Below are 20866 nucleotides of genomic sequence, written 5' to 3' on the forward strand. Positions count from 1 at the left end.
GCAGCATCACATACATGATTTGAAGATTTTGTGCCTTATCAAACACTAGTGACAAAAAGAAATTATCAATTTTGTTATCAATGATGAAATTACAAGTTCAAACCTCGTTATCTATTTTGCATCCCATACTTGTAATTGACAATGCAAGAAGTTATCAAAATTGTTATATTAATTTTATTTTGTTTCTCCTCCTGAATTTGTATCACAATTGATTTTTCAATAATTGATTCAGCAACCTCAGCATCCATCGAGACTCTTCAATATTCCAATAAGAAGAACAAAAAAACAGTGATACACATGGAATATACTTCTTCGGATGTTGAGCAGAAGAAAAATGCCATATAAAGATTAAAAATAATGATAATCCTAAATAACTTAATATTCTCTCCTTATTTGGTCATCGACTCAGGTCGGACCCTATGATTACGCTGTGATTCTTACCCACGTGTATGGAAAATAGTGGGAAGTTTATATTTATAAATGATACAATGATACACACAGAATGTCTGGAACAATGAGAAAGCACGTTTGCAATTTCACTGACTTTATAATAAGTGGAGGGAAGAAAGAAAAAAAAAGAAGCAAGAATGGCCAACATATCCTGAAAACTTTGAAACATGAAACTTGTTTAGATTTATAAACAGCTGGCCACAAAGACCTCGTGATTGTCGGCTTCAATAATCGGAGACATTCTGGGAGATTTTCTGCTACAATTAGAAGAATTACCTACATAGGCTAGAAGCTACATGGGATAATTCAATGTAAGAAATGTCCAATTAATGTTAATACTAAGGAGTAAGGATAAGAGAGAAGAAAATAAGGACCTTAAACGACACTGAAACATTGTACATCATATTTCTCTGCTTTGACGTTTTTTTCTTTTTTGTTAAAAAAAAAAAAAACACTTTTATCTGTGCTGAAGTCAATATGTGCAACGGAGAATATGGACCACTACTGGGAAGAAAAATCGTCACTGTTTTGGTTTTTGGTCAGAGAAAAAATCACATTTCACGATCGATCGTTTTGGGCCAAATTAGGAATTGGGCTTGACCAAATATGCTCCACAAACAACAGTGGTCGCAATCTCATAAAAATAGAATTAGTTTGAAAAGAAAAAAAAAAATCCGCCATGGGACTCTAACCCACAACCACAAGGTTAAGAGCTTTGCATTCTACTAACTGAACTAAACGGGTATTTAAAAAATAATTTGTGTTTTATTTATAAGACATATAATTATGTTCTCGATATTAAAATCATTTTTTTTTTGTCTTTCGGATTTTTGGTGAGTAAATGGACATTTATCACTGAAAGTTCTACGAGGCTTCAGAAGAGCAGGCATGAATCCCCTCAATTAGCTTCGAAGGACATTTTTGTTCCTAACAAAGTGAAAAAGAGACTCCCAATTAACTTCTATCTATGGCATCTGGAAATCTCTTTGAAGACAAATGACTAAGCAGAGAACCTGATCAAAGGGTGATTAGTTTTAATCCAATTGCATTGGTGAATTACCACCAATTAGACTTCTTTTTTTTTTTTTTTTAATTTAAGCATTTATTCACGTGGTGAAAGAACATACAAAGGCAGGCATAGTCTCCAAAAATTGCGATGGTAAATTCAGTGGGACATTAGAAAAAAGTCACAAGTAACTTGTTAAAATTTTTGAAAATAAGCTCCTACAAAAAAAATATTTCCATTAACTTTCTTGATTAAGTTCGTCAAAATATTTTGTTAACTAATTTTAATAAAATTCATAATCAAATATGTACTAAATTTCCATATAATAAAAATTCATTGAATAGGCTCTCAATTATATCTTTTTTCTAAACAGACCAACTTTTTTTTTGTGGCTTTTAACTCAAAGGTCAAATTTTATACTTGCACGTTCCTAATTTCTTTGTCCCTTTTTTGTGGAGAATATAGTTTTAAAGAAAAATAATCACGTTCAACTGAAGATTATAAACTGGACATGGACAGATGGTATAATTTGAGTATGTAAACTGTTGTTTCTATCTCTGGATACACATTGAAAGGATCCTCCTCTCACGAAACATCGACTTTCAACGTGAATAAATGTCAATCTAAACACGCCATTAAACCAGTTTTAAGGTAAATAAATTTTGCTCAAAAGATATTGCGCAAACCGAATCAAACCAAACCGAACCAAACGAAACTGAATTGTAGCCATCAGCAAGCAACCGCGCAGACTTGCACATATGTTTATGGACTGCATGTTAAGTGTGGACATTTAGTGCAAGTTCATAAAACCGAACTTCCAATTTTTATTATAATTTTCGAATTATATCCCAGCCGAGGAAGCCTATTACATATTTCTGAGTTTACAACCCACTGGGGAAGGAACATTCTGGCAGACATGAACCCAAACCAAAATGTTTGAATTCCAGAACATGACAATAGAAGATTCTGAATTTACAATCCATAGGAGAAGGAACATTCTGACAGACATGAACCAAAACCAAAATGTTTGAATTCCAGAACATGACAACAGAAGAAATTCCTCCCGTGCCCCCCTCCTCTTCCAACACAAAACCACAAATTGTAAAGCTCCATTCTACTAATCTCCACCCTGAAGCTAACCAAAGACATCTATTTTGCCACAGCAGATATATATATATATATATATGTCTACAAGAATTTTGGTGGTTCCAAAGAGTCAACAGGCAACGCATTCTGAAACCACCTAAGACACTTCAGTCTCTCAGTCAGTCTTGTATAATCCTCCGTTCTGCTCAACACCATTTGCCAACTCTTCCTTCAACTAAATCAATTCACCAAGCAGCAACAGAGATGGGGGAAAAAGTCAATCATTGCATATTGTATACACATATAAATTAAGTCCAAAACAAAAAGAGAAATGTCAACAGAATCAAAGCAAAATAAAATGTTCTTAATGTAACTGAAGCCACAACATGCAATCACATTTCTCAATGACAGCTTATAAATTTACCTTCTGAAGTATTTTTTTCTGATACCTATACCCCTGTGACAAACAAAGTAGAATCTTAGCAAATCAATATGACATGTGGAAAGACTATGCAGATATTTATGCAGAAAACTAATTCCAGAATGATGATATAACCTTGTCAGTTCCATAGATGTAATCACAGTATGTGAAAACTGAAGCAAAATTGCTTTGGCTTTGTCTTCCAACGTAATGATGGTAATCATGATACTCAGCACCACCATAAAATGGAATATATTTTGTGATACTCCTAGGAAAGTCATACCTGAGACATGATAAGGTAGGCAATACAATATAAGGCCAGGTGTCAAAATCACAATGCAGGAACTAAAGAATGGTGTGTAAACTTCTCATAAAGGGGAGAAAGGAGAGAGGGGAGTATGCTGGTCAGCTGGGTGTTTATCAATGGAAAAGAAAGAGTGGCCACTGGTAAACTACCGGCAAAATCAACAATTATTACGAAATTCAAGTTGGACACACCACAAGGATATTCCATCTCCACAAAATTAACCATTGTTCTGATATAATTAGGCCTCTATAAACAAAACCTTTATATAAATCAGTTGAACTCTTAGTTTAGCATTAACCTGGACTATTTCCCTATATTGTCGAGACAGCAAACACCAGAAAGATTTATTTCTTGGTGTAGTTGAGAACATGTGTACTCTTAAGCAAAAATTGGCAAATTGTCCTAGACAAATAACAATTTGACCTGTATATTGTTGAGACAGCAAACAGCAGAAAGATCCATTTCTCAGCGTGATTAAGAACATTATATGTACTAAAGCAAAAACTAGCAAATGTTTGTCCAAGAAAAATTTCAATTATAACATGTGGTCGCCAGATTGATCACAACAAACAAAATGTTCCCTACAATATTAACCCTTCAAGAAACTTTTGCTTCCTGATAAACTACAGAGGTCCCACAAGTTCACAACCAAGTTTCTTCTTCAGCACTGAACTCACAATCAAATCAAATGTAATGATTTCACATTATTAAATAATTACAAACAGGAAATACAATGTTCCTCAACCTTCTTTCAGACTTCTCTTCAGTAAACTTGGCTAATAAAGTGTGTTTACGTGTGTGTTTGATTTACCATCCAGGATCCACATCCACACAAATTTACACCCAAACCAACGCAAAAGCAACTATTAGAACGTGTTTGGAAAAAATCCTGTCTACAAGGTAAAAAGCACAAAATCTAGAAATAGTAGCATTCACTTTGATGTGAAAAACCACATCCGTGATCCATTTCCAAACACGCACCTAGTTGCATTTTCATATCCACGTCCAATGGTACAAAATGCGTTACCAAACAAGATAGGATTTGGTAGATAGGTCAAAAGTAACAGTAATACATCTCGGGTGCACTTCAAAGATAGTAGTACGGCAAAAGGACATAAGGTTAAAAAAGTAATACACTTTGCTTCCACTAAATCTAAACGGATGAAACAAAGGAGAACAAAACAGAACAGAGTGTCCGTGTGCAAAGCAGGAAGATGTAAACCGGATGCAGGGCAGTCAAATTAGCACACATCCAGACAGTTACAGTATAACTGTTGGAAGTGCAATTTTAAATGCGTGTTTTAGGGACATAATTGAATGCAGAGAATCCACATTTCTTCCTAAAAAATGCAGCACATTAGCTGAAAATTAGAATAAAGCAATGAAGGATTGAAAAGAAAAAGGGAGTAAAAAGGTGAGAAAAAGATGCTAGGACCCATGGGGGATTCACAATCAAAGAAAAATAAAGCAAGGAAGGCACTGTTAGAGATCGAAAGTAGACTTTAGTTACCCGCTGTGCGTGTCAATGGCTTCAATCTGGCGCAAGGCTATCCAGAGCCAGAAGGTGATAATGTGGCCAGGAACCATGGCAGGCCCAAGAAAGGAGGGAATCCCGAGGATCAAGATCTCGGCCCAGTGGGCATAGGGCGCGGCGAATCCAATGGGCGCATGGTACTCGTGGTGGACGCGGTGAATCTTCTCGTACCCCCAATCGTTGTGCAGAAACCTGTGGATCCAGTAATTGGTGTAATCCTCTACGAGAAAGTACACCAGAAGCTGCGAGAGGATCTCCCGCCACGAAGGTAATGGCAAGCCCGTCCTGATCCCAATCATCTGGAGAGAAAAAAACATAGTGATTAATAAATCAATAAATAAATCTCTTCCCTCGGCGAGCGGGGTGATGGTGATGGTGACGGTGAGGGGAACGAACCTGGATGGAAGGGTAAGAGATGAGTTGGAGGGGGCCGACGACGAGGAAGAACATGCGCATGACGTCTTTGTAGCACTTGAAGGTTTCGGCCAGGGACAAGCGGACTTTTGGTTGGATCTTGTGGGAAGAGACGAAGGAGAAGCGCTTGAATTCGAGGAAGACGAGGGGGAGGGGGACGAGGGAGAAGACGAGGAAGAGGAACAGAATGTTGTGGCAGTAGAGGAAGTAATCGGACTTGGCGGCGGAGTAGTTGAACCAGAGGGTCTCCGCGAAGGTGAGGTTGCGGCCCAGCGCCGCCACGGCCTCCGGGATGGAAGCGTAGGGGAGCATCGTCACCGGAAACCTAGGATTGCCGGCGGCGGAGGACTATTTTTCTGTTTGTGAAGAGTGATGTGAAATTTGGCGAAATGGATTTGATGTGAGAGAGGGGAGGGGCCAGGGAAGCAAGCGGTGTGGGATTTTTGCGGACGTGGTGGATGCTGCGCTGGATGCTTGTCTGCTGCGACAAATATTTGCGGGAATTTTCAAAATGCATCACCTTATTTATAGACTCCATTTGCCTTTTTTTACAACGTAACGGAACACCCTCTTTTTTTCTATGTACACCAGGATGATGCTGATTGCTACAATCTTTTACTACTTTTTTCTTCCCGACTAAAATTTATCGACATTATTATCTGCTATCTGTTTTATTTGAATTTAATATTTATTTTATTTATTTATATTAAATTATACATAAATTTATTTATTTTTAATAACCTACTGTTTATGTAGAAAAGGTACTCACTTTTTTTTATTTAATGTATTCATCAATCTTCATAAAAAAAATTAATGTTGATTAATATTTATATGATAATGTAATTTATTACATAAATATATAATAAATTTACTGAAATTAATTTTAATAATTATATTTGTATTTTGAATTCCTTTTATAGAAAAATAAATTGTTTGAGTCAGATCATAAAAAAACATTGGACTTCTATCAACATATAATTTATTTTTTTGAAATGTTTAATACATATTATGCTCTTAATATTACAGAAAATATGTTGTTATTGTATCAATTGAATGATAAATTTGTATAATTACTTATTACTTATTCATTTCTATAATTTAATGTTATTATTGAATGATTTCACTTATTTTCTTTTTGTTGATTTAATGTATGCATTGAGCTTCATACACAAATTTTTTAACATGATCAATATTTATATGATAATCTATTTTTTACATAAATATATAATAAAGTAATTAAAATATATTTATAATTTTTTTAATGATTTTTATTTATGAGATTGAAATATTTATATCCAAAATTAACTTAAAAGTAGTTAGTTAATATATATGAATTGCAAAATAATATTTGATTATGTGTTTAATAACTTCATATACAAAAATGGTTTGATTAATATTTATATAATAATATAAATTATATATATATATATAATATGATATATGTGAAAAATTATTTACAAAATACATTTATATCACATAATATTTTTATATTGATTCATCAATAATATTATAAATAAATTAGTTTTAATTTTTTATGGTTAAGACCATAAATTTTATTCACTGAAAATAATTTTGTTTGAATTAGATAGATATAAGACAAAACCTTTTTTTTCTAACTATATATTTAAATCTAATTAGTTAAGACATTTATAACAAAATAATATTTTGACTCCGTGATTGATAAATTTATAAATGAAATTTGTGTTGACTAGTGTTTATATAATAATTTATATGTTTTTTACATAAGTATACAATAATTTAATTTTTGAATATATTTTAGTTACAAAATAGTTTTCAATTATTTCATCAATAAATATCATAAATTAAATCAATTATATTTTTTATTGTAGAGAGTATAAGTATCATTAATGAAAGACAATCATGCTTTTGAGACATGTAATAATAATTTTTTTCTTATCTATAATACTTGTGATGAATAACTTGATTGCATTATTATTTTGGGATCATTTTATTACAAAAACATGAATTTCACTTCAAGAATCACATTATACTGAATATATTTGACTTCTTGGAAAGTGGGGGGTAGGATAAGCTCTTTGCCATATTCTCCTATTGATAGCTAGATCAAAATCTATTATCTATTAATATATATATATATATATATATATATATATATATATACACACAAAAATGCCCAAATATAAAATATAAAAAGTGAGAATACATCTAAGAGTTGGTAAACTAAATAATGTGTTTCAAATAGTTTTAGTAATTCATTAGTAAATAAATATTTAATTAATTTTATGTAATAAATAAATATTTATTTATTATTATTGAATATACCAATTTGTAAATGATTCATAGCAAAAAGTATAACTATGTTATTAAAATTTATATTGTAATTATTAATTATTACTTTTATATTCAACAATGAAATTAAATAATTATGTACTTAATAAATCATATTTATTTTTATATAATGTTAACTATATTTATAAAATAAATACAATGATAACTATGATTGATTCTAAATAAATTTAATGTTATATATAAGTGTGCTTCAAACATGCCTAAAAATAAATAATTATGCATAATTTAAATGAAACAATAATTTTATTATTTGAACATATTATGTTCTACCATTATATGATTTATTATCCGGTGCACATCAAATATTGGATATCATTAAAATTTATCATGTTTTTATCCTATTTTATTCTTAAATTACTCTCATATCATATCCTTTCTTAACATATCTTAACTTAAGGTGAGTCAATTATGTGTTATAATTTTTCATATAATTTTTTATGTTTTAAAATAAAAGATTAAAAACCTGGGTTGTCTCAGTGGTTTATGTCTTATTTTAAAATAAATACATTAAAAAACACTTAAATTTTTAACAAGATTTCTGTTATTACTCTATATTTTATTTTAAAAATAATATATAAGAATAATTTTAAATTATGTGTAACGATCAATACAATCCAAGCAAATGCATTGGTAATTGACTAGACACGTGATTAAATTAGAATAAATAATTATTTATATACTTTATAATAAATTTATGAAATAATATATTGTGAGATAAAAAAAACTAATGAGTTTTTTATCTGTAAAAATTAAAAAAACAAGTACAAAGAGAATTACAATAACTCACGAATAATGCTTAATCAACTGATAAAAAAAAGTAAATTTATAATGATATTTTTGTTTGATGACATTGAATAAAAAAAGTAATCAATAAATATTTTGTATAATATTTTAAATTTATTTTAATGTGTATTTTTTTAAAATTTGAAATATAAATATATTTTTCCTATTGTTTGATTATGTTCAAAATATTTTTTTGTCTCATATGTTTTATGATTTACTTTTAAACAAATAATAAGTTATTTTAAAAATACATAACTAGTTACCTGAATAAAATAAAATACATCCATTTTTGTATAAAAAAATATTACAACCTTACAACCTTTTTAATATAACTATTACTTTTTTTTTTTACACCAAACTAATAATTTTTGTTAATATGATAAAAAACAATCTACAAATATTATGTATTTCTGGCATACGAGATAGTAATTTTTTTTATAATTTTAAAGGCTAGTTTATTTAAGTTTATTTTTTTAAATAAGTACTTTTAAAATAAAATAAATAATCTTATGATTTTCTGGTGTGTGTCTAAATTATTTTTAATTAAATTTAAAAAAATTAAATAGTAAATCTTATCTATTTTTTAAAAAAGTACTTATTTAAAAATGTTTTTTAAAATTTATTTTTTAAATTTAAAACCAGTCAAGTTTATACTTTTTTCTTTTTGTTTTTTTGACTGATATACTTTTTTTCTTTAACGTTACGTGTTTAGAATGACAATACACACATCTCATAAAAAAAATAAATGACAATACACGCACTTATTACGAGGTGGAAATTACTCGTTAAAAGTACTTTTTTTTTTTATGTCAAGGTGATTCCAAACACGTAGATAAATAGATTTCGGCCGTCCACGTCTACTTTTTTTTTTTTTTCTGGCATAATATTTTTCTATTCTTTGAAATACAAAATTAATTTTTAATAGAGTAATCTTTGTACATATTATGAGGCTAATTCCCAACAATTTTTTTGTGCTTGACATATTCTCGTAACAACTGAATTTCATTTGAGAATGTAAAACCATTTTCTGCACCCACAATTAAGGTTAAATTTTGTTTAAAAAAAAGAAGGTTAAATTCTGTAACAGTTAACAAACATTAGTTTTTTTGGTGAAAATTAATAGGCATGACAAGATATATACCTCAAGCATTTAGACGATTAGTAATATATATACAAATAATTTTTGGTCGTATTCACAAAAATTTAGTCCTTACCATTCGTTTTTCTTAATATCTTTTCCTTTTGTTTTGTTCTCCCCTGAACCAAAACAACTTTTTTCTTTATTTGCCTCCATTGTTTTGTTCTTTTTTTCTGTGGGCCTGTAGCCATATGTAATGTAATAAATTAATAATTAATAATTGTGTCTGACAAAATATATTATCTGCATTAAATTATATGTTGTATTGGAAAAGTTATTTTATATCAACATATTTATTATTTAAGAAAATAACGAAGCATTTATTGTTGGTCGAAACTTAATGAAAAGTATATTTCTGTGATAAGTTTTATTTTTATAAAAATTTACAGAAATATAAATTTTAAATTGTAAAAAATAATTACAAATTTAAGAAATAAACCTTTTCAAAATTCAAACTAATGAAAATAATTTTGAAAAGGACAAGGCCGACCCGACATTTATTTATCTCACTTAATAATGAGACTTTTTCAAACTAAGGAAAATAATTTATTGAATATGTTTGGTTTTAAATTATCTTCTGAAACTTTAGAATTGTAAACTTGTTTATTAAATTATTATAATCAATTTTTTTCAATCCTTAATAGGAGGGTGCAAGCTTTTTTATTCAATAATTTTTTTTAAAAATAATATTATGTAATGATGAGATACTGCATATTAAAAAAAGATGACATTAATTAATGAAGAAAATGAAATAATAAACCAATGGGAAAAGAAAAATTCATAAAAAAGAGTTTTTTTTAAGAAAATATTAGTTATTCCTAATAAATCAATTATTCAATAATTTTTAAGCATTATCAACGTAATAATTTTTGCACTATAAACAAACAAAAAATTATATCAAGAATGACTTTTAAAATAGTTTTTTTTCTTTCTAAAAATGAACAAAATTATCATATATGTTTATTTTTTTATTTCATTTTTAGCATTTTCAAAATAAGGGTTTTTCTCTAACTGTTTTATTTTACGATTTTGTTAACATTTGTCTCTAAAAATGATTTTACACATTTTACACTTATTAACTAAAAGTATAAGGTTTTTATTAATAAGGAAAACATTTATTACACTTCATATTTAAAATGAAAGGTATTATTTTTATCCCAGCGAAAATATTTTTCTTTTATTTAAAATTAATTATAAGAGCTAATTTTTAATATATAAATTAGTATTTTTTATTTCAATAGATCAACATATTATTATTTTTTAACTTTCACCCCTTCCATCTCTTTGCCTCTATTTCCATTTGTCACATCATATGCATTTTGGGAGACATCAAAATTATAAGATCAAAAGACGTTTACGTAACTCTAACATGTTTTGAAAATTAAAAAAAAAATGCCTAAATCTTAAGTTGAAAGACTAAAAAAAATACTTAAATTTTACATAAAAACAATTCATCTTAACAAACAAATAAATATACGTCGCTTGTTTTTATTTATTTATTTACAAATACTATCCTACTCCTTACTTGTCTGCATTGTCTAATCACCTTTGTAGGGCAAAACGAATGCATCATCTTTATAAGACACAAGTGTAGCAAAGAAGTTTCAATTGTGATACTTTATAAATAATCGTCTTATTCAGCTGAGTTTGTTATGATTAAGGAATCGAAATCTATAACTCAAAAGATTAAACGGTTAAGTATGTTTGTCCTATAAATATAGAAATGTTAATCTTTAGTCCCTAAAAAATAAAATCATCTCCTTTAGTTCATTGTTAATGAAATGTGTGACCTAGTCTTTGCCCTTCTTATAAAATCATCTCCTAATAATTACCCATTTCTGGGAATTATCAATCACATGACATATTTTCATAAACGATAAACTAAAAAGTAACAATTTGTTTTAAAGGACTAACCGTGAACGTTATCCTATTTGTAAAAAGTAAAAAACATATTTAACCTATTATATATGTTCCAACTACTTTAGGCTATTAAGGGGTATGATGGTGTGGAGTCAAGGCTTCAACAATGTCATTAGGATCGGAGGAGATGATACCACTTATAAAGGCTTTGACACCCAATTCATGCTCAATGATTGGATGAATATATAGTTATTATTGGGGTGGATGATCAAATAGTGTCACTCTAACGTGTATTATCAGGTGATCGATTTAGGGAGAGACTCACATTTGGTAATTCCTATACATATCATTACAAGATTCTCGAGAGATTTAGAAATCAAACATAAGTTTGTCAGTTATGATTTTGTTATTTTAAAATAATCATTTGATAACTAGCAATTTAACCATACAGTCAAATCATGGATCTGCTTACCAAGTAAAGTGACAATAGTAGTTGCCTTGTTCTCTTAAGTTGATGAATATGATCCATTTAAACAGGTTACCACTAAGAGCTTGTTTGGATATCTCCACTCATCAAACATATTGTTCTGTTAACTTACTATGATAGTTTCCTATTGTATTGGAACTAGGTGTTCATCTATTTGTAAAGCTACTTTTTTTTAGAGCTTCTCTACTAATAATTTTTTTTTTAGATTTTCATTAGAGAAACTGTCAAAAGTTCTTATATTTTTTATCCAAATAAACATAAACAATTGTATATCACTCGTTGACCACATCTAAAACATAACAAAAAAAAATTATTTATAGGTTAAATATTATTTTTTTAGTTTGATTTGATCCTTTGTTTTTTTTTTTTCAATTAAATAATTTATTTTTTTAGTTCAATTAAGTCCTCTAACTTTTAAAGTAATTTCATCCAGGTCTTTGTCGTCAAATTTTAACTATCAATATTAATTGTAGAATTCGTGTGACCATTGATGTGTCATTCTACTTTTTTTTTACACAGACTCAAATTTAACATTATTAGTCAAAATTCATGTTAAAGACTAAATTAAACATATTTTAAAAATAAAAAAACTTAATTGAACTCGAAAGAAAATTAAATTTTCAAATAAAAAAAATTAAATGAAAAAACTAATTTAACCTTAATTATGTTCCAATGAATAAATAAATGTGGCCGTTAATCAAATTAAAGATTATAGCTGAAAATTTCAAGAGCTGGTAATGGGAGAGTATGTTGCTATTTAAATTAGGATTTTGTTGACTAGTATCTTTAAATATTGGTTAAAGAATTAAAACGATAAAATATTTAAGATAAAGATCACAAAAGAACTTAAAAAATTATGAATGATATAATTCTGTGTATTTGAATTAATTTTTTTAGTTCTTTAATTAATATTTCAAGAATATTATATTGATTAGCATTTACCTTTAATTATTGATATCATTTTATTTTTATCAAAATTGCTAAACTCCAATCTATTTAAATTATATATTATTAATCATTCCTTACTTGTGGCTGGTTTACATGATATCACAAAAATTATTCGTAGCTAACGGAATATCATGAGTAATTCAAAGATGACGTTCGCCTTAAGTGTACCACGAACCCTTGATGACCTTCATCACTTCTCGTCTCGATACTCTCAGCTCTTATATTTTTACAATGCAATGATATTTTCTAGAAAAGATGAAAATTTGTAATGCCAGAACGTAACAATTAAGAAATACTATGATTTACTATTAATCGAGTCATCAACTTGGTTGATAAATTATGAGTTATTATAAATATATGATACTTAATTTTTATTCTAACGAATAAAAAAATATAACTCAGTTTGATAATAGGGTTTTTTTTATGTGTACCGACAGTTTAATTGATTAACCAAGTTCTAATGTTTTGATCGCGACAAAATGTTTGAAGTTTTAATGTATTATAATGGAATGGTTAAGTATCCGTAATAAAATATCTCAGTATCAACTACATTATGTCATGTCATTAAGATGCGGAATATATACGCCTTAAAAGATATTGTTGTCTTATTATTAGACGTAAGCTCGTGAACAATTGCCTATTGGCAAACAAAAAACAACATATATAAAATGCTGGTGAAGTATAAGAAGTTTAAAATAAAATATAAAAAACTGATTCAGAGTGTGTTTAATAGGAATGCAATAAATAAGTGAAAAATATAATATAGATAAAAATGTTTGATTTAAGAGAAATAGGAAAAAAATAAGAAAAAATTTAAAATATTTTTAATATTCATGAGAATTCATAATAGATAAATAGATACATATGTCTTTTTTTAGTATAATATTAATATAAAATATTTATCATCTAAAACCATAATTAATATCGGTCGGAAATTATAAACATACACTATATATATATTGTTAATATAATTTATTTTATATTTAAAATTAAGATTCAAATTTTGAATTATTTTATTAATTGAGGAGAAACAAAATATTATCACTTTTCTCAAGCAAAGTTAGTAAATATGAGTCAGTTTGTCTAAATAGATTCCGTGCTCTAAGAGGACTATCTCACATGTCACATGTGTATGTATTTGTATAATATTAGTATGTACCTAGTACTACACATATAATTAACTAATTAAATCATGAAAAACAACGGCGCAGCTGGTAAAACCTATCACCCATTCTCCCCGTTCATAAAGTACAATCACTGTGCGTCTTTTTGACTCTTAGCTATTCAAGGACACATAGGAATATATAGCAAGATAAGACTATAAAAAGCTGGCCCATGCTGCTGGTCACCCTTTCAAAAGGTGAAAACCAATGTTCCTCATGCCAATCCAAAATAAATGCTAGGACGTGTCAATTATACAGTTTTGGCTCCTTGTTACACCTAGATAATTACCATGATGCTTAATTAAGCTTTGAAATTCTGTTATTAGACAATTAACCGCAGAACATGCACAGGGGTCATACTCTTTTTTTTGTCATGGAAAAGGAGGTAGCTCTAGTCCTTCATAGAGCAAACCGGGAGCATGACTTAGCAACCATGATTATCTTGGCATCTTGGTTTTGCATCCCCTATCTTTTAATCATTTGTTCCCTTCACGCTCTTGGTTTCTGTCGTTCTAGTCAGCTTATTCATATTCCTTTGCAATCGATTATGTCTTTGATTGTTCACATTTCACTGATCACTCCCTCTCTCTTTATCTCTCCGATCATGATAATTATACTTCGATTCTCACCTTCATCATAATCTATATATGCCGTAGATATTGCTATATTACACTTAGTCATGGAAGGTTATTATTTCTTAATCATATAAATTTGCATCTCTAACATTTATGTTATCCTAACTAGCTACTCTCATCTTACTTAAAAATTCATTATCAGTGCAGGTGATAATTAATGAATCGTTAATTAAAATACTGTTACTCCTTCTGCCTCACTAGTCACTACCAAATTTCTCTTTTTTTTTTATTATTTCTTTGACTATAATTACTATCAATCAATCCTCCTCCCCTTTTCTGCAACTTTTGGCAAACTCCAAAGTGAAAGCAACGTCATCTTCATCGAGCTGATCACTCCAAGTTACTGCTATCAATATTACAACCCCACTTTTATTTCGAGACCCATAAGTGCCATAATTGTAATATCAGAACTGCAATAATGCAATATATATGTCATCAAATAGATATACAGTACGTATTTTCAGCCTTTTCTCGGGTCAATTAAATTCGACGAGTACTATTTTGAAACGCCATTCTGCTCACATACATCTGAAGTACTTCAAACTAATTCACTAATGCTATTTAATTAAATGGTTTTTTTTTAACTCTTGGATATTTTCAAAAATTAAAGATTAGTCTCTTAAAATATATATCTATTTAAATGGTGCTTCTGAATGTACAAAATATGATCACATAATCAGCAACATGCATTATATAAAAAATCTAGTTCAATTGATTGTGAATTATTTAATATCTATCTTCGATGAACATGAATAGAAAAAAAGAATGGCAGAATGCATTATACGAATCTAGCTTCTAACTGTAGAAACAGTTTTAAATATTATACGGCTGTATCTATGAGGAGAAAAAAATGATGGGGGTGGGACAGGGGATAGATACTTTGAGACTGAGATGATGATTGGATCCGGTGATGAGCCCCCACACATCAGTGGTCTATGCGGTGACGATGACGTGATGGGTGCAAATGATTTGGTGAGTAGACTAAAATGACCACTAAAAAAGATTCTCCAAACTGTTGCATGTTTCTGCTTTCTTGTAGCTGTAAAATGTTGACAAAAATGTGTTACATCACATAGGATCTGCAATATTATAGTGCGAACTGATTTGCATGCGGAGTTTAAGCATTCATCGAGTACCAAGTGGCCTATATATGTACAAAAATGATCAATCTAGTGATGCAGAGTAATTGTGACTGTTAATGCTCATGCTGGCTTTCTCAAAAAAAGGAGCTTTAAACGATGGCGGATCCATTCATTAAAAACCACAATGTGGGTCTTTCTTGCTCATGAATTTGCATGTACCACACCTCTTTTTAAATTTGTCTTATAATTTACTATCTCACCATTATATTACCATGAAATGAGATCTCTGGCTTTTGGTTTCTTGACCAAGTTGAAGACGCACTATATCATCCACTCATTGTTTTTTTAACCTGGTCAATATATACAATCGATTCACTTTGCCAGTTACCTCAGCAAAAGAGCACGCATAGTGAGCTAGCTAACCTCCTAAGTCTTAACTGCGTTCAAATCTAGAGAGATATGTCCTTGACTAGAACGAATCAATGATATATTAGCCCCTAAAAGAGAAGACAGGGCAATATGGAAAAGTGTGTTACATAATATGCATGGAGTTATATTATTCATGCGATTAAAAATGTAAGGATCATAAAAAACCTAAATTCATAAAACTATATGAATAAAAAGTATGTTTAAACCTTAAGATGAAGTATAAATAAATAAAAGAAATTAAAATGACACTGACATTTTTTATAATCTCTTAAATTTGTATGGGATATTCTTGGATTTGAAGGCAGTTTGAACTTAGGAAGCTAGCTAGCTCATTATTTGCTCAAAAGAGCATTAGGTTTTTTTTCCATCTTAAATCAGAGATACGGGTGTTCTCCGTTTATATGATTACAGCAAGATCTTACACTATTTTGTTAATTATTTGAGTTAAAATTAGAATACTAAATTTAATTTTAAAATCAAACCAATTGAATAAATAAAGAACAAAATTAAATATTTTTTTTCATCCAATACCACTTTAAAAGTGTAATTTTCCTTTAGTATTGTTGATTTAAATATGATCTAATTTTATAAATATAAATTGAAAACAAAGATACTCAAAGATTAACTTATGGTAGAGTTACTCTCTTCAATAACTTTAATATATTAAATTTTAATAACACTCTTTAAGGTTTGGTAAAATTGCACAAAACTTCTTATTTTTTTATCCCATACATTAATCTCATTACTTATTTAGAAAACATTACACTAGCACTCCTTATATATATATTATGTTAACTTTCTTGTAAAAAAAACATTATATTGTATTCTCCTGTAACAACAGTTGTAATAAATGTTAAAAATACAAAGAAAAGTTTGTATAATCTCATGAAACTTTAAGGGTTGTTAGTGTAATTTATTAATTTTAATAATCTTATCTTATTGATGAATATTTTGATATTATTTCAACGCACTCAAAATTTAAAATAAAATAAGACATTTATAGTTAGATAGTCTTTTTTTTTTAAATGCACAGTTGGATAATCTTATAGACCACATTTACTTATATTTTACAAAATTTTATAAATTTAATCTATTCAACAGAAGATTTTAATTTACCGAACTAGTTATTATTATTATTATTATTATTATTATTATTATTATTATTATTATTATTATTATTATTATTATTATTATTATTATAGAAAGTAATTTTACCGCGTGTTATTCTTGAAATAAAGTAATCTTTAATCTTATATAAGTCTTATTTAATTTAAATAAGTTTCTTTATCAGCAATGATAAGAGAATAAAATAAAAAAGTAAAATAAATTGAACTTCTTCCATAAGTTAAAAATGTATTTATTTTTTTAATAAAAAAACTCTTTCATCTAACTTCTTAAAAAAAATATGAGATACATAATAACTTTACACGTGATAAAATCAATTGATTTATCTTTCTTTTTTTCTTCTATAAGTAATTTTGGAAAGGTTTATTCAAACAAGACCATAAAAAACGATATTGGATATGAAGGAAGTCATTTTATATAAAAGATATAAGAGTTAGAATAATATCTTTGGATTGTATAATTATGCATGAATAATTAAAAATATATTTTCTTTAAAATTGGCATGTCTTCCTAATTTTGAGATGATTTGAGTGTTTTAATCTTGACTATTTATGATAAAATCTAATAAATAATATTTATTTCTCTCTCTTCCGTAATATTTTTCAAACTAATCTTAATATTTTTTTAAAAAAAACTAATCTTAATATATATTATGTGAAATAATTACTTTTGTTTTTAATTTTAAAAATAATATTATTGTATAAATACGGAATAATAAATAATCAATAAAATGTTTGAACCAAATGTATAAATAAAAATAATATTAATTTAAAAAAAATGTAAACTATCAATTTAAATTGGATATATTATATTATATCCCATATTAACTTAAATATATATATACAATGCATAAATGAGTGAAGCATATCTATATGTAATTATAAGATTTGTAACTGAATTTTAATACATATAAATAATATGAAGAACTAAATACTATGAGTGGAGTAATGGTGAATTTCTTATTTCCAAATCAACAATTCCAATGGTCGATTATGTAATCATATAACGTGTTGATTAAACAAAATAAATAGTTTAATATTTGTTATTGGTTAGATCAAATAAGCAAATGGTTTTTTATTCATGAAATACGATCCTTGAGCTATAGTGATAATTTAAATTATCATTGCAATAGATGATTTTAGTACTTATTATTATAATTATTATTATCTTCAAACATTGAGAAGCTTACATACATGAAAGTAAGATTTTGAATTTAATTAAAAATATATTGGAAGTGCAAATTTTTATTATCCAATCATGAATTGAATAGTTAAAACTTATGGATTTTTAAATATTTAAAGTAAATTTTAATTAATTAGAGATGTAAAAAATCTTTAAATCAATATATTGTATCACAACTAAATTTTAAGGGAGCGTTCAGTAAAAAATAAAAAAAAAATGGTTTCCTGAAAACTTTAGATTGAGAATTTGGTTTCCCATGTTTATTTTTCCTACCAAACGCCCTAAGATATTTTTAACTTCACTTAATGCATCCTAAATCCTAATGCATGCTAATCAAAAGGAAAATGCTATGATTGATGCATTCAATTAAAGAGACGAAAAAGTTGAAAACACACATTATGTTTACCTATATTTTTTTTATATGCAACAATTAAAAATACACACATTATTTAACCAACTAAGTTAGTTAGATTATCTTAATTATGTTCACCTACATTTAACAAAATTCACAAAATTTCGACCATCTCACAATAAAAACAATCTCTTTTTTTTTTATCCATCTTGTATAGTTATAAGTTAATTAATATCTCTTAAAAAAAAGTTAATTAATCTATTGAGATTTTTGGTCAACCGATGTACATAAAATAAAAGGTCACAAACAAGTGGCCTGAGACAACAAAGCATGAGATTGTTGCTAGGTGCACCCAACACCATTACTTGTGCACCTAGGAATTTAAGTGAAGTGACAAAAATGTTCTTCACTTAAATTTAAAAAACCAGCCTCCCTAGCGGTGTCTGTACAACACCACAAATCAAGCTTCTTCCTCCTCCATCTCTTTGTGTTCTTTGTCGCACCGCCACCATAACTTCCATTGTCACTGTTCAAGTCGTCTCCACCACTGTCGTGCTATTTCTGCCGCAATCGAGGCAAGCATTTGACGTTTTGTTTGGTTGGTTGTGTTGCGTTTTGGATCCGTATAACATATACAGATTTGGTAATATGTATGAGTTATATGAATTGATTAATCTGTATAACACATACGAATTGATTTATCCATATGAGTTATACGGATTGATCAATCCGTATAACTCATAGGATTACCTAATTCGTATGTTTTCTTTTTTTAATTATAAATATATTAATTTGATTTTTGTATTTAACTAGTTAATGTTTTTTAATTATAAATATATTAATTTTATTTTTGTTTTTAAATAGTTAATGTTTTTTATTTATAAATATATCATTTAGATTCTTATTTTTAAATAGTTGTTATTTTTTATTAATTATAAATATATTATTTTGAATTTTGTTTTAAAATAGTTATTTTTTATTTTTTAAAATAAAAATAGATTATTTTGAATTATGTTTTTAAATAGTTGTTGTTTTTTAATTGTAAATATATTAATTCTTGATTTCACCATTGACTTTGTCATATCGATAATAATTATCTTTTCATCCTTAGTCAATCAATCAGCGTATGAATGTCACTAATGACTTTGTCATTTTATGATTATGACTCCCACACATTAAGTTCACCATCCATCCTTAGCCACCAACCATTGATTTCCCACGCAGTTTAAAGGAACACCCAACATTTCCTATCGCTTTTATGAAATCTTTCTTCCTGGATTTATACTAACCACTCATTTCACAATCAATCAAGACAAATAAAATCCTTCCTCTCACACCAATGTTTATGTCTGACATCATAATGACTATCACAAAACCAATTTCATAAGCAACAGCTCGAGCTCAATTCAAAACATCATCACTAGTAGCAAACATCTACAATGCAACCCAAACATCTTTACTCTTCAGCAAACATTCAATCACTTACTTTAGCAACAAAAAATCATATTAATACATGAGAAATATTGAACACATCAGAACAATCAACATATTCTGACTTCACATCATCTTCATCTTCATTTTGTTCATTCATCAACTTCTTCAGACATTATATTGTTATATATCCACTGATCTTTATCTATCTTAACAAGATATTTAAAAATTTCAATTATAAACAAACGACCCATAACCGCACCATACATATACTATCACACAAAATCCTAGATATTTTTTACTGCATTTAATAATATAAAACTTTAAAATTGATAATCCTATATATTAAAAACCAATAACATCAACTTTTTCTACTTAAAATTCGTAACCATATAATACATAAAAAATTATAACCTAACCATATGTACTAAAATAAATTATATTATTGAACTTAATTCTAATTCATCAAATTATAACAAATAGCATCTCCAAAATAATAAAATAAATAATCAAATTAAACAAAAAATAATCAATTTTAGACCACAACGACTCAAATAAAGTATACATAACTTATAAGTGTAAATTATTTTACAATTAATATCATTTCCAAAATATAAAAATAAATACTTACAAATTAATTATCAAACTACACTTATTTAAAAATATTTAAAATAATAATATTAATTACATTTCAAATAAACA

The 20866-nt window shown here is 27.8% G+C and overlaps 1 protein-coding gene across 1 annotated transcript; it reads right to left on the reverse strand.

Moving 5' to 3' along the window:
- Positions 1-2262: 2262 nt before the first annotated feature.
- Positions 2263-5731, reverse strand: LOC100785755 (methylsterol monooxygenase 1-1). The gene is made up of 5 exons (XM_026126469.2): positions 5201-5731; positions 4781-5103; positions 3099-3246; positions 2967-2999; positions 2263-2777 (listed from the first exon to the last, which is right to left on the reverse strand). Exons 1-5 carry the CDS (start codon positions 5528-5530, stop codon positions 2718-2720), a joined length of 894 nt encoding a protein of 297 aa, XP_025982254.2. The 5' UTR covers positions 5531-5731; the 3' UTR covers positions 2263-2717.
- Between the last annotated feature and the right edge of the window lie 15135 nt (positions 5732-20866).

Source organism: Glycine max, chromosome 17 (genome assembly GCF_000004515.6).
Source record: "Glycine max cultivar Williams 82 chromosome 17, Glycine_max_v4.0, whole genome shotgun sequence".
Lineage (NCBI taxonomy): Eukaryota > Viridiplantae > Streptophyta > Magnoliopsida > Fabales > Fabaceae > Glycine > Glycine max.